At 42.5% G+C, this 24,043-nt stretch overlaps 1 protein-coding gene across 12 annotated transcripts in view; it reads left to right on the top strand.

The window, feature by feature from the left end:
• Positions 1 to 6,659, top strand: part of c6h10orf71 (chromosome 6 C10orf71 homolog) — a 53,599-nt gene extending 46,940 nt beyond the window's left edge. For all 12 annotated transcript variants that reach the window (XM_069885335.1, XM_069885332.1, XM_069885329.1 and 9 more), the window contains one exon: positions 1,371 to 6,659. In XM_069885335.1, coding sequence (XP_069741436.1) covers positions 1,530 to 5,255 — 3,726 coding nt within the window. In that variant the 5' untranslated portion in view covers positions 1,371 to 1,529 and the 3' untranslated portion in view covers positions 5,256 to 6,659. The remainder of the gene's footprint in view (positions 1 to 1,370) is intronic.
• The last annotated feature ends 17,384 nt before the right edge of the window (positions 6,660 to 24,043 follow it).

The following is a 24,043-nucleotide window of genomic DNA, read 5'->3' as shown; positions in this document are numbered from 1 at the left end:
TTCTACAGGTGTACTATGGAGAGCATTCTGGCTGGTTGTATCATTGTCTGGTACGGAGGTGCCAATGCTCAGGGCAAGAAAAAACTCCAGAGGGTTGTAAACTCAGCCTGTGATATCACAGGCACTAGACTCCACTCCATCGAGTATCTTAAGAAAGTAGCCTCTATCCTCAAGAACCCTCCCCCCACAACCTAGGCCATGCCCTCATCGCTCTGCTACCATCAGGAAGGAGGTGCAGGAGCCTAAAAATGAGCACTCAGTGGCACAAGGACAGCTTCTTCCCCACTGCCATCAGATTCCTGAATAATCAATAAACCATCGAACTTTATCTTTTTCTTGAACATTTTTAAAAATTTATTTTGTAGTCTGGTTTTATATATAAATATTTGAACTGTGATGGTGTCGCAAAACAATGAATTTCATCACATGTTGATGACCATAAATTCTGATTCTGACTGTCCTGTACTCTGAGTCCTCATCTGTTCGATCATAAACATTACCTTATAAACACTGATCCCTCCATTTGTCCCTGTTTTGAAATGGAGGCACGAGTTATGATGCTCTGGTAAACGTTACCTTATAAAACACTGATCCCTCCATTTGTCCCTGTTTTGAAATGGAGGCATGAGTTATGATGCTCTGGTAAACGTTACCTTATAAACACTGATTCCTCCATTTGTCCCTGTTTTGAAATGGAGGCACGAGTTATGATGTTCTGGTAAACGTTACCTTATAAACACTGATCCCTCCATTTGTCTCTGTTTTGAAATGGAGGCACGAGTTATGATGCTCTGGTAAACGTTACCTTATAAACACTGATCCCTCCATTTGTCTCTGTTTTGAAATGGAGGCACGAGTTATGATGCTCTGGTAAACGTTACCTTATAAACACTGATCCCTCCATTTGTCCCTGTTTTGAAATGGAGGCACGAGTTATGATGCTCTGGTAAACGTTACCTTATAAACACTGATCCCTCCATTTGTCCCTGTTTTGAAATGGAGGCACGAGTTATGATGCTCTGGTAAACGTTACCTTATAAACACTGATCCCTCCATTTGTCCCTGTTTTGAAATGGAGGCACGAGTTATGATGCTCTGGTAAACGTTACCTTATAAACACTGATCCCTCCATTTGTCCCTGTTTTGAAATGGAGGCACGAGTTATGATGCTCTGGTAACAAATATCAATAAAATAATCAGCATGGATCAGTGTGACACTATCACAGTTTCCTCTCACCCTTCAAAACGTACCAAGGGCTTGTCAGTGAATTGGGCAGGAAGGGCCTATAACTGTGCTGTATGTCTAAATTTAAATAAATCAGGTGTTTAATTTAAATAAAAATAACGTGTCGTTTGTTCTCTTTGCACAGGAAAGAAATCCTTGTTTCAATACCTGGTACCTGAATGGATGAAGAATGAAGAGGCTTCAGAATTCTTGAGTACAAAGCAAAGTGTGATAGAAACACCAAGGGAAAAGCACAGAGCAGACCCACCTCCAGGAAACAGACTGTGGGGAACAGGCCCAAGTCATGGACTCACTTTATAGCAGAGGTGCGGCTAAAACAAGAGTCATGCAGGGACATTCTAAACCCGTGGACGGCTTCAGTGATACGTCGAGTGCTGGGAGCATTTTGGATGAAGCTGATAGAGAAGTGAGTAGTCTTACAGAGCGTGCTTTTAAGAGCTTGTGTGTCTTAGAAGAAGGTATGTGCACTGAGTTCCAGGTGCACAGCTCCCCATCAGCTGCCCCAGGATCAGGCGGGAAGAAGCATTCTGTAGGTGAATTGACAAACTGTAACATGTCACCAAAACTCATCAAGAAACAGTCAAAAGAGTTGCCCAAGACATTCCAGGAATCAGCAGGGCGATGTCCTGTTGGAGAAGATCAATGGGACAAAGGTAACATGCAAAATGGCTTCCTTACTGAAACCACCAGCTCAAATAATCAGAAATCAAAGGTTCCAACTAGGGTTGAAACTTTTGATCAATGTGATGGAGATTTTGCAGGAACAGATTTGCTTGGCGCCAAGCCAGCGTTGGCTGCACCCTCTGAACCCGGGGAAGACCCCAGTCTAAACGTAGCGCAATTTGACGCATCCGCCATCGTCAACATGCATCGAGAGAAGTCCAGCTTTTCTTCTACTTGTCAGGAAAGCTACTGGCTAAATAAAAATCATCTTCCTCAAGAGAAAGTCAATAAAACTAACATTTTAGAATATCTGAAAAGCTCCCACTATCGAAAACCTGCTGACTTGAAGAATCTTCGCCATGCTGGTAAAATATTTGATAAAACCCTGTCTGAAAAGGTCAACAGGCTGAAGAAGTCTGACGGAAAGAGCAGCTTCCTTCATAGTGAGTGCAGTGCATTCAAATCCTGGCAGGATCACACCAAATCTCTGTTGGAGGAGGATCTTCTAAATGAAGCACACAGCCCCAGGTTTCAGTCCACTGTTCACACAGAGGGTTCTGATATAATTGTCAGAACTCAGAAACAAACCCCTTCAATAGTCCAAGTAAAGTCTCCAAACAAAGTCAAAGTGGGCGTGAGGGGGAACCCTGTGAACTGGTCCCTCTGCAACAAAGATACAGATGTCCACACATCTGCATCCAAAGAAAATCATTACACTGTCAAAGGAAATGAAGATCATGGTAATAGTTCACAGATAGCGAAACCGAGAGAGGACATTGGTGGCGCGGTTGAGAATGGGGTTGAGGAGAAAGGTTTTCAGCTATGGAGAAACTCAAGGTATCCACTGTATAAAAAACAAATGGAGGCAGACTTAGTAAGTAGGGAAGTCTCCGGCTCAAAATGTCCACCTGTGACCGAAGCAACAACATTGTCTGCACCGAATCCTCAAGGGGAAAGCCATCCCTTCTGCATCTCAAAGCTCCTGGCACCAAATATTGTCCCCAATGCAAATGGAATAGCAATGTCCAATAGCCAGCCAATTGTAGTGGTAACTCCACCCCTCATTCAGCCTTCCACAAATCAGGGTGAGGAGATTAAAGGTGACAACCAATCAAACCTAGGCTATAAATCCAAAGCATCGAGCCTGATGTATAACCTCAAGGATGTCAGGAAGAGAGTGAAATCGACCTACCCAATGGCTGGTACTCCGAAACTCCCCTCTGAGACAGCAAAAAACAAACAGCGCGTGTTTCAAAACTTGCTGCAGGCGAGCACAAGAACCTCGTCGGCTCCTGTGCAGCTGAGGGAAAACAGTGTGACGAACACCAATGAGCAGGGAAAATTTGATAGAATACCCAGCACTGAAGACACGAGGCCCCCAGTCCAAGACACAAGGCTCCCTGCTGATGGCCTCAAGGCCGCTATGGTTCGTCAAGCTGTGCTGGAGGCATGGAAGAACGATGACTATCTCAACCTTCGATCACCACAGACAGTTAAAGATGGTGATGGTTACCCCAGTTGGAGAACAAAAATCTCCAGACCTCATTCAGCAATGGAGGTTGATACAGGCAGAGGTAAAGAGGAAAGGGCTGCACATCAGCCGAATAAACTGAGAGCAAAGGAGAAGCCTTATGTTCTTGCCACAACTTTCCAGAAACGCCCCATGTCTGCCAGAGGTAACTCAGAGGGAGTAGCAAATGCACAAGAAAAGCAGACTCAGTTCCATGGTAATAGCGCACCTAAATGTGACTTGGACGGCAACTCACCGAGGGACCCATGGTCACATGAGTGTCACTCCGGAAGGCAGGGAGTAAAGTTGGCATCACAGAGAGTGAGGGATATCGGTTACCCAGCCATGGATTGGGAAGTGTCCAGCAACCAGGGTTCATCCCATTCAACAAGAGAAGACAAAACCAGGCATGATTTAAAGTCATCTGGTCAGCCTTACATTGACTTGGGCAACAGCCCAGAGCATGTGATGGTTAACTATTCAAAGGAGCAATTCCCTGGAATGAAGGATAATGCTTTGAAGAGTCGCCTTGCAAACGAGAACAAATACTTTGAAAAGAACGAGTTGCAGTATTACACACTGAGTGATCCGACAACAAATCCTGACAGGGGCACAGAGAAAGAAAACACACCCATGATTTTCCAAAGTCATTCCCAACAGGAAACAGCACAAGGTTTAGCAGAGCAGAAAGCAAAGGACAGGTGTCCAGGCACGTGTGAAGAAAAATTCGACAGCATTTTTTCAAAGCAGGAAGAGCGCAGACCTGGCAATAACACTCCAACCTCACCGAGGCACCTTTTATTTAAAGTCAAAGATAGTGCACCAAAAACATCCTCAGGGGCAAAACCCTCCAAGCTCATCCTCCCCAAAGGAGCAGGTGAAGATTGTGATGTGAACTCTTTCTCAGAAACACCAACTCCATTTGTATCAGATGAAACCCCAGAAGATGCCAAAGTTGACACAGGTGAGCAGTCTCGGCTCACTTCGGTGACTCCCAAGCCCAGATCAGAATCAGCGTGCAGTTTGGATTCAAAAGCAGCAGGAAAACCACCCGTTGTCCCTCCCAAGTCAGAGAAAGCACTGCGCCGGGCCAAAAAGCTGGCGACCAGGAGAAAAAGGGCAGAGAACAAGCAGAGAAATACGAGTGGTGATGTTGCCGAAAATGAAGCTGCTCTCTCAAATGTACCCATGTCTCCACTGAACAGACCCACGTCACCAGTGCACACAGTCTGCTCTCCAGAACCTCAGCAGCAAGACACTTCATCTGATTTCCCAGCCCTCCCCAATAAACTGCCATTAAATACCGAAGAGTCCATTGCCTCTCTCCATTCATTTCCAATAAGCCAACGAAAATTACTTCAAGATCCAGAAACTGGTCAGTACTTTGTTGTTGATATTCCCTTCCAAGTACAGAGCAAGACTTTGTTTGATCCAGAAACTGGGAATTATTTCCAGGTATCCATTCCCTCAACAGGTCAAAACACTACATTAGACTTTTTAAATACTTCCTATGTGCTTTATCCAGGCTTTCTGTCCTTACCACTGATGTCAGCTCTGAGGCCTCCTTCCCAAATGTCAGCACCCGCCGTTCTCCTGGAGCTACAGAATGAGGGGGAGTCTTTAAATGAGCGGACTAACTTTGATTTGGGTCACACACAGGTTCAAGAAATTCAACCATATATTGAGACATTATATGAGCCTTGCAATGGAAGCAGAGCGGGTAGTGAGAAGGAGGCATGGAGCTCAACAATGACCAGTCAAGAACAACCAGAAAACCATAATTTGGAATTAATTGTCATGGGAGAACTGGAGGACATAGCAATAGAAAATAATTAGCATAAAGGTCATAAAATCTGTGATACTGCCACACTGAATCCTTTCAAAGATGTTACAGGTGTCTGCTGAGTAACTCAAATATGGAGTGGTTTATATACTTTGTATAGTGGTTCCTAGTGATTCAGATGTTAAATTAGATGTGACATCAGAGATTTGAAGATGAAATAAAGCTGGGTTAAAACAATGCATCATTTCTTCATGAAAGATGAAGCGTGGCAAGTGATGGAAGAGTTCAGCCACGTGATGGACCACAACATATCTGAGGGTGCGCACCCAGTACTGGTTCGCCATTGTACATTCACATGGAACCGGGAAAATTGAAGATGCCTTGTGACAGAATTAAAAAATGAAATGATTCTTGAAATAAAACTCAAAAGTCTACAGACACTATGATTGAAGTGAAAACACAATGCTGGAGAAACTCAGTGTCCTTTGTGTGGCTAAGATAAAGATACACGACCAATGTTTCGGGCTTGAGCCCTTCATCAAGGTATGAGCAAAATATAGACAGGCACAGGCTCCTCCTACATTTTGCTCATTCCTTGATGAAAATCGATAAAGGGCTCAAGCCCGAAACGTTGGTTGTGAATCTTTATCTTAGCCACACGAAGGTCACTGTTTGACCCGAGTTTCTCTCTGTTTTAAAATGATTCTTGAAATCTAATATTTAATTCAGATCACCTTCTCGTGTTGTTCCTTCCATTGCCCAGGGCTGGCTCTCTCCAGTGACTTTTCACTAATACCCACTTCCACATTTATAGATACACATTTGCAAGACATTCCCAAGGAAGGTTTGCATAAATTTAAATTCAAACAAATAGAACTTGAAATTTAATCATCTGAATACCTCTGTAGATCACAAATTCCTGGAAGGAATAGATAAGATAGAAGCAGGGAAGTTGTTTCCATTGGTAGGTGAGACTAGAATAAGGGGACATTGATTTAAGGGGAATGGAGGTAGGGCAGAGATGAGAAGGAACTGCTTTTCCCTCCCAAGAGGAGTGAATCTGTGAACTTACCTGCCCTGTGATGCAGTTGAGGCCATCTTCTCGAATGTATTTATGAAGAATAGAGAAATTTGGGGATATGGGAAACAGCCATGAATGATGGAGCATCTTCGAAGGCTGACTTCTGCTCCTATTTCTGATGTTCTCCCTTGGAGAAGAAGTGCAACATTGTCACAGAGCCAGCGGTCCAGGTTCGAATCCCACGCTGTCTGTAAGGAGCTTGTACGTTTTCGTTGCTGCGTGGATTTTCCCTGAGTGCTCTGGTTTCCTCCAACCCTTCAAAACATTAATTGGGGTTTTTGGATGACACGGGCTTGTGGGCCAGAAGGGCTTGTTACCATGGTGAATGTCTAGTTTTTTTAAAATAAATTTAAAGAAAACTAAATATGTAAATTTATATTGGCTATCTAGTTTGACTTCCCTCTACATGTATCACCCACTAGGAAAGCCTTTGCACATGCTCACAGACAAATCCCATCCCATCCCATCATTACTGCCAGGGTATATTAGCTCCAAATATACTCAAGTAAAATTCTGATCACCCGTTATCCAAATGTTCAGAAGTCCAAATCATTTGACACCAGACTCACCCATTTCCTGCCCTCTCTTTAAACTTACCAGGTTGTTGTTATTCTGCTGTGTAACATCTAAGTGAATTAAAAGTGTATTTAAGGGTAAATGTGCAGTCTTCTGGGAAACTTGCTGTTCTGGAACAAACCAGATCCGTGGAGTTTTATTGTAAATTTGGAAAATTGTGCTTTAAGTCTGCAGTATGTTGTAGCCACAGATGAACTTACCTTGCATTTTTTCACTGATCTGCTGGTTTTGCAGAGATGTGCTGCTGTTTTCTTGCCAGTTTGCCACACAACTTAACGTTCGCCTTACGAACAAATCTGGAGCCAGTTCCCCACCAATCCCAGCGAGGTAAATGCAGTGTTAGCATACATTGTTGAGCCTTAAACACCGACAAGTGGCAGATTGCACATTCCAAAATGCTTCTTCCTGTCTAGCTTTGAACAATACAATATTGGAATCATTCTACCCTCTGATTCTCTCTCTCTCGAAGCTACATGTATTTCCTGCAATAACACTGGGTGACCGAGGGCATGCTGTTTAAGAGACAGCAGATGGTGGAAGTTGGGAGTCAGTGGTCAGTCCACAGCGAGAGAGATGAACAGTCACCATTTTGGGTCAGAATTCTTTATTGAGACCGGAATTAGCAGCTTACTGAAGGAGAAAGGTGAAAGGTGGTAATGGGTTTCTCTGGATCAGCCATTCTCAACCTATTTTTGGTTATTCCCCCCCCCACCCCAACCAGGATTCTGCTCAAAGTTTATGAGCCCCTTTCCCTGTGAAGCAGTCACATTTTGGCTTCTTCAATATTTCTCTTCTAATAACGACATAAAAGTATTTATATTACCCAAGGTGAAAAAACAAGGCTTTGTAGCGGCGGCTACTCTGCTCCTGCAATGACACACACAACCAGACGGGTTGACCCCAGTGAGCAGACTAGTTTATTGCAGGCTGCTCTGCTGCACTTATACTCCCAGCCCGGACCTGACTGAGAACCACGCTGGAGGGCACTGATGTCACCTGGGCATCACATGGTCCCCAGCACAGGTTTCTGAGCCCCGTGCTGGAAGGAAGGGAAACCCCCGACGGTGCCATTTTGTCTGGCTGCCCCGCCGTGTGGCTTACAAGTGGGGCCAGTTCGCCTTCCTTGTGGTGAGCCACCATAGCTTTTACTTAAATGTGCTGTGGCCAGCAGGGGCAATCCAGGGGCTTCCTCGTGTTGATAGTGCGCAAGGTTACAAATAGCCCAGACACTGCATCAATCCACACCCAGAGTACAAGATGGACAAAAGATGGTTTTACTCAAAGCTGAAATCTGTGCCAAATTATATATGGGTGAACTGGCACAGATTGTAAAATCAGACTGGGGACTAAAGCAGATGTTTCTGACATTTTCTGGCATCAGGTATATACCAAATGACTAAACCATTCACAAAGAATATGATTCCCTCTTTTCCCATGTCAATTGGAGCCCTGAGCTGTAATCCATGACCAACATTGACCAACCCCAGAAGTGCTTCATGCTGGATTGTTGCAAAAATAATTGTGAAATTCAGCAGGTCAGACAGAATCTGGGTGGGAAATGGAGAGTTGACGTTTTGGGTTGGGAAACCGTTCTAGTCTGTATTTTACTATTTAAACGGCTACTACTGGCTCTGGGCAGCTCAGACATCTCCATCCATTCACATAGTAGTTCACAACTCACTGCATTTCTCTGCTGAGATTTTTGTTTGGCCGGGTCCTCAGTGAGAACACTGCTGGCACCAGCCCTAGAGATTTGGTAGGGGTAATGAGTGGTATCAGGGCAGGGACCAATGGCAAGTTCCATTCTAATTCTCTTAGGGCTGCAAGAATCTTCAGAAAACATTGAACATAAAGGTAAGAATTTGAAAGGAAAGGGGAGTCAGGAGCCTCAAACATCACAAAGAGATTGAGGAATGCAAAGGAGTCAGTGTGGTGAACAATGTACACTTGGATCAGGCACTAGAGGTTACTGTTTCCTGCAGAGATGTACAGTGAATAGAAAATGTATATTTTAGTGAAAGGTACCTGATATCCCTTTGGCTTGGCTTCGCGGACGAAGATTTATGGAGGGGGTAAAAGTCCACGTCAGCTGCAGGCTCGTTTGTGGCTGACAAGTCCGATGCAGGACAGGCAGACACGGTTGCAGTGGCTGCAGGGGAAAATTGGTTGGTTGGGGTTGGGTGTTGGGTTTTTCCTCCTTTGCCTTTTGTCAATGAGGTGGGCTCTGCGGTCTTCTTCAAAGGAGGTTGCTGCCCGCCAAACTGTGAGGCGCCAAGATGCACGGTTTGAGGCGATATCAGCCCACTGGCGGTGGTCAATGTGGCAGGCACCAAGAGATTTCTTTACCTTTTCTTTGGTCAATGTGGCAGGCACCAAGAGATTTCTTGTACCTTTTCTTTGGTGCACCTCTGTCACGGTGGCCAGTGGAGAGCTCGCCATATAACACGATCTTGGGAAGGCGATGGTCCTCCATTCTGGAGACGTGACCCACCCAGTGCAGCTGGATCTTCAGCAGCGTGGACTCGATGCTGTCGACCTCTGCCATCTCGAGTACTTCGACGTTAGGGATGAAAGCGCTCCAATGGATGTTGAGGATGGAGCGGAGACAACGCTGGTGGAAGCGTTCTAGGAGCCGTAGGTGATGCCGGTAGAGGACCCATGATTCGGAGCCGAACAGGAGTGTGGGTATGACAACGGCTCTGTATACGCTTATCTTTGTGAGGTTTTTCAGTTGGTTGTTTCTCCAGACTCTTTTGTGTAGTCTTCCAAAGGCGCTATTTGCCTTGGCGAGTCTGTTGTCTATCTCATTGTCGATCCTTGCATCTGATGAAATGGTGCAGCCGAGATAGGTAAACTGGTTGACCGTTTTGAGTTTTGTGTGCCCGATGGAGATGTGGGGGGGGCTGGTAGTCATGGTGGGGAGCTGGCTGATGGAGGACCTCAGTTTTCTTCAGGCTGACTTCCAGGCCAAACATTTTGGCAGTTTCCGCAAAGCAGGACGTTAAGCGCTGAAGAGCTGGCTCTGAATGGGCAACTAAAGCGGCATCGTCTGCAAAGAGTAGTTCACAGACAAGTTTCTCTTGTGTCTTGGTGTGAGCTTGCAGGCGCCTCAGATTGAAGAGACTGCCATCCGTGCGGTACCGGATGTAAACAGCGTCTTCATTGTTGAGGTCTTTCATGGCTTGGTTCAGCATCATGCTGAAGAAGATTGAAAAGAGAGTTGGTGCGAGAACACAGCCTTGCTTCACGCTATTGTTAATGGAGAAGGGTTCAGAGAGCTCATTGCTGTATCTGACCCGACCTTGTTGGTTTTTGTGCAGTTGGATAATCATGTTCCTGATATCCCACTGGACTTGCTTCAGGGTCTTCCTTACCCTGGAAGGTGAATGAGATGATACGCTCCATGAAATGTGCAAGGTTGTTTTCAGGAGTACACTCCCCAGAGTCCACCTACTTCTTCAAGGCTTTCCTTAAACCCATCTGTTCAAAGGTATCGGATACTCCTGATTGCTGTCCTTGAACCCCTTGATGATCTGCCTCCCTGACACACTTTGGGACATTTCTTTGTGTTAAATCTGCTTTACCATTAAAAGTTACAAAAGATGCCAAAAAATAAAATGGCACAAAACATTTAGCAGATCAGGCAAAAGTGGAGGAGCAAAATGTCCAACAGATCTGCGACTGCAATTTCCACCACCAGACACATCTCCCTCTTCATCCCCCATCAGCATTCCTCTTGCAACCCCTCTCATGATTCAATTTCCACCAATACCCACTTCCTTTCCGTAGAAACAATAGAAAGCTACAGCACAGGAAACAGGCCATTCAGCCCTTCTAGTCTGTGCTAAAACATCATTCCTCTAGTTCCACTGATCTGCACCCATTCAATAACCCTCCATTCATGCATCTACCTAATTTAGCCTGCATTTACCATGTCAGATGGCAGCTCATTCCACACTCCTACCACTCTCTGAATGACGTTCACCCTAAAGCCATCCTCTTGCATTTATCTCTCCTAATCTAAGCGGAAAGAGCCTACTCACATTACTCTGTCTATACCCCTCATAATTTTGTAAACCTCTATCAAATCCCCCTCATTCTTCTATGTTCCAAGGAATAAAGTCCTAAACTGTTTAATCTTTCCCTGTAATTCAACTCCTGAAGACCCAGTAAATCTAACAAATCTTGTGTATTTTCTCAATCTTACTAATATCCTTCCAGTAGTTTGGTGACCAGAACTACACATAATACTCCATATTTGGTCTCATCAATGTCTTATACAACTTCACCATAACATCCCAACTCCTGTTCTCAATACTTTAATTTATGAAGGCCAAGATGCCAAAAGCTTTCTTTACAATCATGTCTACCTGTGATGCCACTTTCAGGGAATTATGTATCTGAATTCCCAGATCCCTTTGCTCCTCTGCACTCCTCAGTGCCCGACCATTTACTGTGTATGTCCTACCAAAATACAGCACCTCACACTTATTTGCATTAAATTCAATCTGCCATTTTCTGGCCCATTTTTCTTGTTGGTCCAGATCCCTCTGCAAGCTATGAAAGTCTTCCTCACTGAACACAACGCTCCCAATCTTAGTGTCATCAGCAAACTTGCTGATCCAATTCACCACATTATCATCCAGATCATTGATATAGACAACAAACAACAATGGTCCCAGCACTGATCCCTGAGGCACAGCTCTCATCACAGGCCTCCAGTCTGAGAAGCAACCATCCACTACCACTCTCTGTCTTCCATTCAGCCAATTTAGAATCCAGTTTAAAACCTCTCCAAGGATACCTAGTGTCTGAACCTTCTGAACTAACCTCCCATGTGGGACCTTGTCAAAGTCCATGTAGACAACATCCACAGCCTTTCCTTCATCTACCTTCTTGGTAACCTCCTCAAAACACTCTATAAAATTTGATAAACATGTACAAAGCCATGCTGACCATCCTTAATCAGTCCTTGTATATCTGATCTCAATGGTTCTATGCTGTATGTCTAAATAAATAAATAGATAGAAAGACTTATTTAGAAAAAAAAATCTAAAACGAAAGGGTATAGTTAAGAGGTGAATGGTTCAGAAGGGATTGGAAGAAGATTTTTTTTTCACCCAGCGGGATATGGATCTAAATTGCATGCCTGATGGAGGCAAATACTGTCACAGCATTCAAGTTTTTTTTTAAATGCACTAACATAGAGAAGGCTATGGACCATGTGCTGGTAAATGGAATTACTTAAGAGAGAGTGAAACAGAAAAGTTTGCAGGCACTGTGATTGTAGTAAAAAAGTAACCAATTACAATCTTTTGTCTGTACTCCTCCCTCCGCCCTTCCCTTCTCCCCAGCCTCTTCATTCAGAAGCCGGCCTGCTGTTTACTCATACCTTGAAGAAGGGCTCAGGCCTGAAACATCAGATACTCATCTTTATCTCCTATAGTCGCTAGAAGACTGGCAGAGTTCCTACAGCATGTTTGTGTTTATATTGTTTAATAGAGAGCATGGACGTGGTGAGGTGAGGGACCTGTTTCAATGCAGAATGACTCCAGGAAATGTTTGCAGGACATTGTTTAAAATTATTAAGGATGTCGGCAGACCTACACTGGACACGTTGTGTCACTGTGTTGATGGACACCTTCCAATATTCTGGAATATTTAAGCTTTGTGAAACCATAGCCTTTCACACAATAGTGATTTCATTCTTTGTTATGACACCTCACTGACAAAAGGCAAAGGAGGAAAAACCCAACACCCAACCCCAACCAACCATTTTTCCCCTGCAGCCGCTGCAACCGTGTCTGCCTGTCCCGCATCGGACTTGTCAGCCACAAACGAGCCTGCAGCTGACGTGGACTTTTACCCCCTCCATAAATCTTCGTCCGCGAAGCCAAGCCAAAGAAGAAGAAAGAAGAAAAGAATGACACAACTTATAACATTCATCAGCTCTGCTTCCAATGTCTTGGTCCTATAGAAGGTAAAGTTGGCTTCAAGCCTTAAAGCATTGCTGCCATGAGACTTAGCAATGCTACACCAAACTAAAAATTTTACTATTTATTCCATTCAAAGGAATAACTGCACTGGGATCATTTTAGCCATCAGGCTTTTGGGAAACTATACAGAACTAGTTTGAATCCCAGCTGAAGGCAACAGAGAAGGGAACAATTCAGCACAGCACTCCAGTGAAAACTACCCTGAATGTTCATTATCAGTGTCCAGCTTCAGGAAACTGGCATCATCAGAACATAAGAAATAGGAGCAGGAATTGGCCATTTGGCCCATTGAGCCTGCTCTGTCATTCAATAAGATCATGGCTGATCTGATGATCAGCTCATCTCCATTTTTTCCTCATTTTCCTTAATTCCTTTTTCATATAAAATTCTATCCAAACTTGTCTTAAATATATATTTCAGATTTATTGTCAGAATATATACATGACATCTCATACAACTGAGATTCTTTTTTCTTGAGGGCATGGCAGAATTTCCACTAATTGGTAGTGCAAAAATAAACTGCACACAGTGTAAACGTAAATAAACGAAATGTCACAAATATAAACAAACTGACTGCAATACAAGAGGACAAAGAGAACTTCCTGATTGAGTTTGTTGTTAAGGAGTCTGATGGTAAAGGGGTAGCAGATGTTCCTGAACTTGGTGGCACAAGTCGTGGTACCTCGACCTCTTTCCTGATGATAGCAACAAGAATAGAGCATGTGATGGGCAGTGTGGATTCTTGATGTACTCAATGGTGAGGAGGGCTTTGCCTGTGATGTCCTGGGCTGTGTCCACTACCTTTTGGAGTGCCTTACACTAAGGGGTAAGACCGGGATGCAGCTGGTCAGCACACTTACCACCACCCGTTTGTACGGTTTCCGATGTCGTACCAAATTCTGCAAACTCCCGAGAAAGTAGAGGCACTGACCTGCTTTCTTCACGATGCCATTGGTCCGTTGGGTCCAGGAAAGATCCTCCGAGATAGTGACTCCCAAGAACTTAATTTTGCTCACCCTCTCCACCTCTGATCCCCCAATGATTGATGCATTGTAAACCTCTGGCTTTTCTGAAGTCAAGAATCAGCTCCTCAGTTTTGATGACATTAAGTGAAGGTTGTTGTGGGTGCACCATTCAGCCAAGTTTTCAATCTCCCTTCTGTATGCTGATTCATCCCCTTCTTTCATACAACTCACTACTGTGGTAACGACATCAAATTTGTAGATGGTGTTATTGTCGAACCAAGTTACACAGTTGTAGGTGTAAAGTGAGCAGAGCAGGCGGCTAAGAACACAGCCCTGTGGTGCTCCGGTACTGATGAAGATTGTGGAGGAGAAATTCTTACCTATCTTCACTGATTGTGGTCTGGAGGTGAGGAAATCCATGATCCCATTACACAGTGGGGTGTTAATTCCCAGTAAATATATTCACTGAGGTCACTTCCACTGCTTCAATGGGCAGTGAATTCCAGATTCCCCACCCTCTGGGAAAAGCAGTTCCTCCTCATCTCCATCCTAAATCTACTGCCCTGAATCTTGAGGCTCTGTCCCCTAGTCTGGTCTCCCCGCCAATGGAAACAACTTGCCTTCCTCTATCTTATCTATGCCTTTCATAATTTTATGCAACATCATCTTTCCCAATAGAAAAGCTTAACTGTTATGGGAATGAATAACTACATCAAATATCTCCAGTGTGTTACCATTACTTTGTGATCTTTGTCCAATAGACAACCAGTGCCAATACTAACTCCAGATCAATCATACAAAGGGTTCTTAAGCTATAATGGAGACTGGATTTGACCAAAAATCAATATTATTTCATTCTTGCTCCAGAATACCAATAAACAATTAGTGTTATTTCAATAAGTGTTAGGCAGCAATCCAGGACAGGTAAGTACAATCTCATGTTATGGCCTTACATAATAACTAGTATGTCACTAAAAGCCAAAGGATTTTATATAAATTAAAATCCAAATAAAAAGCAGTGGACTAAACACGTGCTGGCATTTTTAAATAATTTCTATTTCTTCCACGTGAACAAGACCAACATAATATTTTATTTCATTATGAGTAGGTCTTCCATATTACACAGAGAATTTCTGTCAAAAGAGAATATATCCAATTTTGTATATAATTCATAATTGCATGATTATTATTTATTCACTGTTCCCAGTCAACAATTCCCCCTCCCTACAGGTATGTCAATTGAACATGCAGCACCAAGATCAAGACAAGTGCTGGATTGGATCTTTAGTTAAAAGGGAGGTGATAATCTTCAGTCACCAGAGTAACCGAGACCTTCAACAATCAACTCCAATCACCCACTGTGATAGGACAGACCTATCACCAATGTATATAGTTACAGTATCTAGGGTATGTAATGACTGTGCTTACAGCGATTGGCTGAGAGCTTAGCCACACCTACTGTCTGGGCCTTAAAGGGTTGTGTCCCTAGCCAGGTCAGACGTCAGAAGAGGGAGAATAGGGGAAGCCAGACTGTGAACACGGTGAACAGCAGACTGTGCAGCCAGAGATGGGGTCAGAACTGGGTGGGGGAGCAGCCAGAGCTGTGATCCAGGACACCAGGAGGCAACCTGAAACACAAGCTGAAGCTGGCATATGGGTTCTATTGTCTACTCCCTATAAACCCACTGGGTTCTCTAGAAAATTTGCTGAACTATTGTATAACATGTAAAAACAAAAGTAGCATTTGGTTGTTCCCAGAAGTAATTTCCATCACAATATTTTTTCAAAGGTTTGCTTCCTGAAAATAAATTGGGGATTATGATAGACAACATCAAGCTGAACACAAAAATAATTTCAGGTTTCCTGTATCACGTAGGAAGTTGGAGAAACATTAAATTAACTTTGATTGAATTTAACATGTTTAATCGGATAATGATGCTGACACATTGCATTAGTTCAACTAACCTAAAAATGATTTGCCTCTGATTTTCGTTTGTACTCAGCATCTGATGCCTCTCATGTCAGTGTCCCAACAATAGTCGGCCAGCATTGATGGATTCCAGTTGCCTTGATGCAGCTCTTCCATGGTTGCAAAGTCCTGGTGAAACCTTACACCGTGCTCGTGACCGACTACACCGAGATCAGTAGGGAAGACGTCCAAGTGCAAATGTAGAAAATGAATTTTCAATGACATATTTGCACTTCATGGTTTTGTACATTTGAACTAAAAATATTACAGGAAATCACAAAAATAGGTTATATCTAAAAACAATACATGAAAGGAAAATTTCAAGGTGATTTTTGTGCTCATCTGCCCAAAATCAACCCAAAAGTGATCAGGAAGAAAAATCTTTGTTGTAAACCATAAAACCTGTCACTCTGGCTCCAAAGTGCTGTGGTGCCACATTATGGAGCAGAGAACAGAGAACATTGAACACGACAGCACAGTACAGGCCCTTCACCCCTTGATGTTGTGCCAACCCTATTTCCTTAAAAATATACTAAATCTTCTCTACCCTGTAACACTATTTGTCGTTAATTCATGTGCTTGTTTAAGAGTCTCTTAAATGCCCCTAATGTTTCAGCCTCCACCACCAATCCCAGCAATCCATTCCAGGGACCCACAACTCTGTAAAAAAAAATTACCCCTGATGTCTCCCCTAAACTTTCAACCCTTCACTTTGTACAGATGTCCTCTAGTGTTTGCTAATCCTGCCCTCGGGAAAAGGCGCTGGCTGTCCATCCTATCTATGCCTCTCATAATCTTGTCAACCTCTGTTAAGTTACCCTTTATCCTTCTACCCTCCAAAGGGAATAGTCCCAGCACTACTAACCTACTAATGAAATGCAATAGGCATTCTTAACCATCCTATCAACCTGCACAGTGACCTTGAGGAATGTGTGGATTTGGAACCCAAGGACCCTCTGTTCATCCACATTCCAAAGTAACCAACCATTAACCTCCTGGTTTGTCCTTCCAAAGTGCATGGCAGATGGAGTTCAAGTTGCATGTATCCGGATTGAACTCCATTTGCCACTCTTCCATCCTGTTTATACCCTTTTGAAACTGCAACAACCTTCAGTACCATCCACAACCCCTCCAATCTTTGATTCATTCACAAACTTACTGACCCATCCTTCCACATCCTCAACCAGGTTATTTATAAAAATCCATAAAGTCCAGGGGTCTCAGAACAGATTCCTGCAGAACTCCACTAGTCTCTGACTCCAGGCAGAATACTTTCCTTCCACTTCTAATCTCTGTTTTCCACATGCAAGCCAATTTTTCTATCCGCACAGCCAAGGTTCCATAGATCCCATGCCTCATGTCTTTCTGAGGGTCTCTCACACGGACCTTGTCAAATACTGCACTCATCACATCAGTTATGTCCCATCCTCCTAACTAGAAAGGGGAAAAGCTCATGCATGGTTTGCAAATCACCAGTTGGACAGAGTCAGAGTGAACAATTCAGAGAAGATAAACCTTGGGGTGGAACAGCCGCTGAAGAAAGACAGCAGAGAAACCAAAATGATAAAGACCTTCCAGGAGAAAAGTATATCTAGCATGTTATTTCTGTGGCATGGGTTCTCCCTGCTACCACATGGGGTTTCCCTGAGAATGAGAGTCCTAAAATGTTGACAGAGAAGTTGAGTGCATTCCATTGTGAATGTTGATGATTGGGCAAGGCTATAGCTCATTGTGAAGAACAACTTATTTGACAAAGACAGTAAAAGACTATTAAACTTTGGGTAAAGAACACCACCCGGTGTAAAATTGCAATTTTTTTATATATATAAAAAGATTCCTTGCCAGACTGAAGTCCCTGCATAGAGGGACAAGGAATTTATTTCCTGGACATGTTCGGCTTTAGAAATAATAGCAGAAAACATACAACCATTAAAATAGTAATGTCTGATTGATCTTCCAATCAATTTTTAATAGCGACTCATCCACAGCATCAGAGAAGATGTAGCTTAGACATTGAATATTTGTACTTCTATTTTTAAAAATGAAGCAATATGATTTACTCAAAGGCAAAGAACACAGTTTAAAAAAAAATATCCTATTAAAATACATGGGTGAGCATGATCAGTAAATGCTGCTAATATTAAAGCTTAATTCAAACACCAGCAGTCCATACATGACTGAATAATTACATGCAAGGCCCTGAGGCAAGAATCTTGAAACTGACATGTAAATCTTAATAATTCTTTCATGGCACTCAAAGGGTTGGGATGATCTCATTCAGAATAGAAATAATTTCAATATCAAGGATAAAACATGAAATATAAATGCACAATTTTTACAATGTAAATGGTGATACCACAAACAATAAAATGTGAGACCTGATTAAAACAAGAGGGTTGAAAAACCTTTTCCCCCCCCCATAGTCCATGTCCTTGGTTCAATTGTTGTTTTACTTATTTCTGTGATACACTTGATAGCCATTGTGAAGTAACAGCAAAATTGTACAAATAATTTATTTTTTTCCTCATCGGTAATCTCTGAAATGAACCCACTTCGATCCTTTCTTCTTGTAAAGATGTCATCCTGAACTGAATGTGCAGAACGTGGCAGGCTTCAGAACTCAGGAAGAGTTGGAAAAGGATTTAGTTTCAAGTTAAAAGCATTTACGAGTGAGATTAGCCAGGCATCAGCTGTTGATGTGATGGAGTTGCAGTTTTGATCCTGATCTTGCTTTCATGCCTTCATGGGGCACAGGGATCATTAGGAATGCCTCCATTTATTGCCCATTCCTGGTTGTCCGTTAGTGCAATCCCTCTACAGCGCCAGCAACCTGTGTTAGGAGTCTTCTGCTGTTCTCACCGAGTGCTCCAGTTTCCTCCCACGTTCCAGAGATGTGCAGGATTAGGAGTAACTGAGTAGGACTAGATGAGATTCCCAGCACTTGTATCATTGTCTCACCTCACAGATTCTGCCCTGGTTTAGAACTTCTCCAGGATTTGCAAACCCATATATCACAATTAACTCAGGGGTCAGCCAGCATCCACAGGTAGAAACGGTCAGTCAACATTTGGGTCAGGAACTTCTAACCCAGTGGTTTTCAAACTGCCCCCCTAAATTCATATCCACTTTAAGTAATCCCTATGCCATAAGTGCTCTATGATTAGTAAGGGGTTACTTAAGGTGATATGTGAGTGGAAATAAATAGTTTGTAAACTACTGGGTTTAATTGTACCTAATTGACGTTATATTCACGGTTTCATAACTCCAAAGGAAATGCCCCACTGACAATTTTTCTCAAGCAAAATATTTCAGTCTAAAAAAAGGTTCTCAACCTTCCCTTCCCACTCATACCACCTTAATCAATCCTTTATTAATCACAGGGCACCAATGGCATAGGATTATTTAGTGGTATGTAAGTGGAAAAAGGTTGAGAACCATTGTGATAGGGTATTGGACAGAAAGTGGGAAAGGGAGAGGTTAAAAATTAAGAGAGAAAAGCAAGGAGTTGGTCAAGATGAGATGGTGAAACATTGGAACCAGGTAGAGGTGGGCTACTTTAACTTCCAAAAATCGACGTTCGTCCCATCAGGTTAAAGGGTGTCCAGGAGGAATATGATGTGTTGTTTCTCAAGTTTGTGTCTGGCCTCACCGTGTAGTGGATGAGGCCGAGGACAGAATGGTGTGGGTGTGAATGATGAAGGAAATAGAAAAGGTTGGTTCCCAGGAGTTCAAACTTTGACCTACAGATACCCTGGATTTCATCGAAAATGACAATGTACATGCTGGGTGTGGGAGAGGAAGGGAGTCATTCGTGTTCACAGTAAATGTTTCCAGGTGTTTTACTAATTATTTGCTTTTTTTCATTTTTAATTGCTTGTTTTATTTTTAAATTTCTCAAAATGTTCAATCTGATTTCCACTGCATTTGGAAGTATCTCGTTGCTAGACATCTTTAACAGAAGGTGAAACTGCGCAGTCATGGGTTTCCATCTATCAATGATCTTCTCCTTGTTGTGAATGGGGCTTACTGTGGCCCATCATGTCCTGCTTCCAATGCACAGTCAGTAAGGAAATCCTTGTGGATCTGAAGCAGATGTGGGGTTCATCTGAATCTGTGTGAGGGCGATCACCACAAGTGTCCATCTTCCTCATTTATACTGGCAAAAAGTGAGTCAGGCACTTTTTGTGAAGGGTTAATACAAAGTTAAAACAAACTTTTAATTAAAATCAAGATATCGCAATCAATGACCTGGAGCGAAACAATGAAACATCTGACTATGCTCTTCAATAAAGTTCTCCATGGCAATCCAGCAATCTTAACAAAAACATCCCCTTTCCCTAATTCTGCAGCAATCCCAAGGGCTCCTGGCTCCAAGTAGCTCTGGTGTCCTCTGAGCTGCCGCCTAGAAGCTTTTTTTTTAAAATCAAACAAGGTACAGAATGAGAAACAGAGACAAAAATACAATAAATTTGCTTTTAAAAGCAAAGGAGACTTGAATACCTTCATATTGTCTAATAATCATGTAAGAAAATAATAACTCACATGTATCGAAATACAGCGAGAAGCTTCATTCTGTATGCTATCCAGATAACCCAAATCATATAAAGTGCAGTGCAATAACCAAGAGAATGGTGTTACAGCATTCAAGTAGTGCAAGGTATAGAGAAAAGTACCAAAACAGTGCAGGGAATCGAGAAAAGTAGTTATTAAAGACAGAACAAGGGCATCGCCTTCTGCCAATAAGAGATCCATTCAGGAGTCTGATGCCAGCTGGAACACCCTTTAATTTGGAGGTTCACGTTCTCAAACACATGCATCTGTTGTCAGAGAGAAATTACATTACTCTGCATAATTTTAGAATAAGAAAGGATTTGGATTTCATAGCAGCTAACTGATGTTAATCACAATGGATTGAGAAGAAGCAGCTGCAAGCAATACTGCATCACCCAGACTTTTGGGCTTCTGCAGCAAGGTGTATGCACGGGGAATTCCCAGAGTTTCTCTCAGCAGGATGGATCACTGGCAGTGCAGCTTCGTGGTAATTCATCACAAAACTGGGCTGTTACTTTCAAAAAATTGTAACACAATCCAGAAATTCAAGATTTTATCAAATGAGCACACTATTCCAATGCAAGTGTACACTCAGCACTTATTTTACATTGTTAATTAAAAAAGATTAAATCTAATGGACTAATGCAATACAATTTTTAAAAACCCGAATGCCAGCAAATGGGTGTAATCAGCAATGGATATTCAAGCAAGGAAGAGTATTCAATGTAGCTGGACATTTAACAGAAACTCAAAGGTTTCTCAAACAGCACTTCTCAAATCCAGAACACTCCACCAAACAGTATGGCGCATTGGACAACTATCATCTTTAAACTCACCAAGTCCCCGGACCTCAACCAATGTATTTTCTTTACTGTCAGGGCATCAACATCCTAGAACTATCCAAATGAAGTCTTGCAGGAGCATACAATTTCTAGAACTTCCCAAGAGCAATGAGGACCAGTAATAAATGGCAGCCATATCAGCTAACTCACACTGTAAGGAATGAATGAATGGCTCCTCTAACTAAACCTGAAACTAGAAAGCCAACCCTTCACTTTCTGGTAAATTCCAATTGCCCAACACAGCTTTCAGCAAACATCAATGATGTCAATTCTTCAATCATTTTATCTTACATCACCAGAGGCCATTCAGACCATCAAGTCCAGGTCAGATCCTATCAATCACATCTTGTCCATTCCCCCTCCTTATTTCCCAACAGCCTGTAAATTATTCTCTCCTGTACCTCTCAACTTATTTTTTTTAAGATCACTTACCTACAGTTGGAGTAATTTACAGGTCAAGGACCCAGCAGGTTATTGGATACAGAAGGAAATTAGAGCAGCTGGCAATGTGAAAATGGATCTGCGATTACTTGACAAATGAATGCAAATAGTTACAAATTTCACCATATTTTATTGTTGCTTTGCAAAGGGTGAAAACGCTGTTACAGCAAGAAGCACTGCCACAGGCTGCTAGTCTCGCCACAAGGGAGTCTCCCATGTGGGTCACAAGTTGCATATTTATACAGACAAACTTTCAGCTTTCCAGAATATTAGAACAGAATTCCACAATCCTTTACCCATACAAATATGTGTTTCTTAGGATTCATTTTTTACACCGGGTGGTGTCCTTTACCCAATGGTTAATAGTCTTTTCCATTGGAGCGCTTTCATCCCTAACGTCAAAGTACTCGAGATGGCAGAGGTCGACAGCATCGAGTCCACGCTGCTGAAGATCCAGCTGCGCTGGATGGGTCACGTCTCCAGAATGGAGGACCATCGCCTTCCCAAGATCGTGTTATATGGCGAGCTCTCCACTGGCCACCGTGACAGAGGTGCACCAAAGAAAAGGTACAAGGACTGCCTAAAGAAATCTCTTGGTGCCTGCCACATTGACCACCGCCAGTGGGCTGATAACGCCTCAAACCGTGCATCTTGGCGCCTCACAGTTTGGCGGGCAGCAACCTCCTTTGAAGAAGACCGCAGAGCCCACCTCACTGACAAAAGGCAAAGGAGGAAAAACCCAACACCAACCCCAACCAACCAATTTTCCCCTGCAACCGCTGCAACCGTGTCTGCCTGTCCCGCATCGGACTTGTCAGCCACAAACGAGCCTGCAGCTGACGTGGACTTTTTACCCCCTCCATAAATCTTCGTCCGCGAAGCCAAGCCAAAGAAGAAGAATAGTCTTTTACTGTCTTTGCCAAATAAGTTGTTCTTCACAATGAGCTATAGCCTTGCCTAATCATCAACATTCACAATGGAATGCACTCTGCTTCTCTGTCAATATTTTAGGACTCTCATTCTCAGGGAAACCCCATGTGGTAACAGGGAGAAACTATGCCACAGAAATAACATGCTAGATATGCTTCCAAAAATGTAAAACATTAGTCCAGACCATGCTTGTCAATGGTATAAATTTAAAGAGTAGCAAAATCTCAGTTTTGAACTGACAAATCTCATAGAGTTCACCAAGGAAAGTGGAACATAAGAATACAGATGCATGACTGCAAATGATCCCCAGGAACCAGCACAACATAGATTTAAGGTTGATTAGGGAGCAAGTGGCAAACAGCTTTGTAGTCAGACTCCAGCATCAGCCAGTGGTTTTAGAGTGCTGTGGGTGGGATAGAGAGATTTTAGAAAGTAAATTCATTCCCACACACATAACCCTTCCAAGTTATCACCCAATTTCTCAAATTCAACCTATCTGGGATCTTCTTCTTGCACACATAATCGCAATGAAATGGTTACAATGCTTCAAGAAAACTGAGCCTAAATAATTAAATGAAACGATTGGCGGTGAGGGGCACAAGACACTAGAATAGTTCAACCATGAAATATTACTGTCAGTAAGGTCGGAAATGATATTCAATAAACCAGAAAAGGATAATGTCCGTGCTTTTACAGCACTGCTGAGTAAGCATTATTGTATTCACCAGATTGTGATACTGCAAGAGTCACTGCATTTCAAAAAAAATAGTATTTTAATGATTTGCAGCTGAGATGTTCAAAATTGATTGGACAATTGATCAGATTCTAGTCAAATAACTTTAAAAGCTTTGGGATTCAAAATGGAATTCACAGCTCCAGAGGACTTTCAAAAACAAAATTTACAAGGATGAAATTCCCAGGTTAGTGTGTTGAACACTTCAAAAGCACTGATGTTCAATCTGTGAGATGATTTAATTCCTTACCTAATGCTTACTGTCCCGTTAAATAAATTGAGCCATCTCAATTGCTTTAATCTTTATTAATTTATTTTTTTTTTTAAAACAAAGAGGTTAATCCATGCATCATAAATACACAACCTTCCACCTTCTACCCCCTGTAATTGCACACTGCCTCAAGCATTAGGCAAGAACTCAATGTTATCTAGTACGGCAATAGTCACTAGTGTTGCATCATGAATTATTAAATCAGTACTTCGTGGTAATACATAATTTCTTATCAATTATTCATGCTAATGTGCGTGTAGTTTACTTAATTGTGTTATTGACGATCAAAAGTAATTTCCTGAAAATCCTCAAGGACAGAAAATTTAATCAGTGTAACTACTTTTTGGATGCGATGCTGTTAAATATTCTTAATTTGTTCAACAGTCATTTATTTCTGTACCTTTCCATTGGAAAATCAAACAATTAAATTTGAAAGTTAGGTTACAAGAACCTAGATCACACAACGTCTAATTTTATGCAAGTTAA

Source organism: Narcine bancroftii, chromosome 6 (genome assembly GCF_036971445.1).
Source record: "Narcine bancroftii isolate sNarBan1 chromosome 6, sNarBan1.hap1, whole genome shotgun sequence".
NCBI lineage: Eukaryota > Metazoa > Chordata > Chondrichthyes > Torpediniformes > Narcinidae > Narcine > Narcine bancroftii.
Note: the sequence above shows the minus strand (reverse complement) of the source record. Positions and strands in the feature narration are given on the sequence as shown.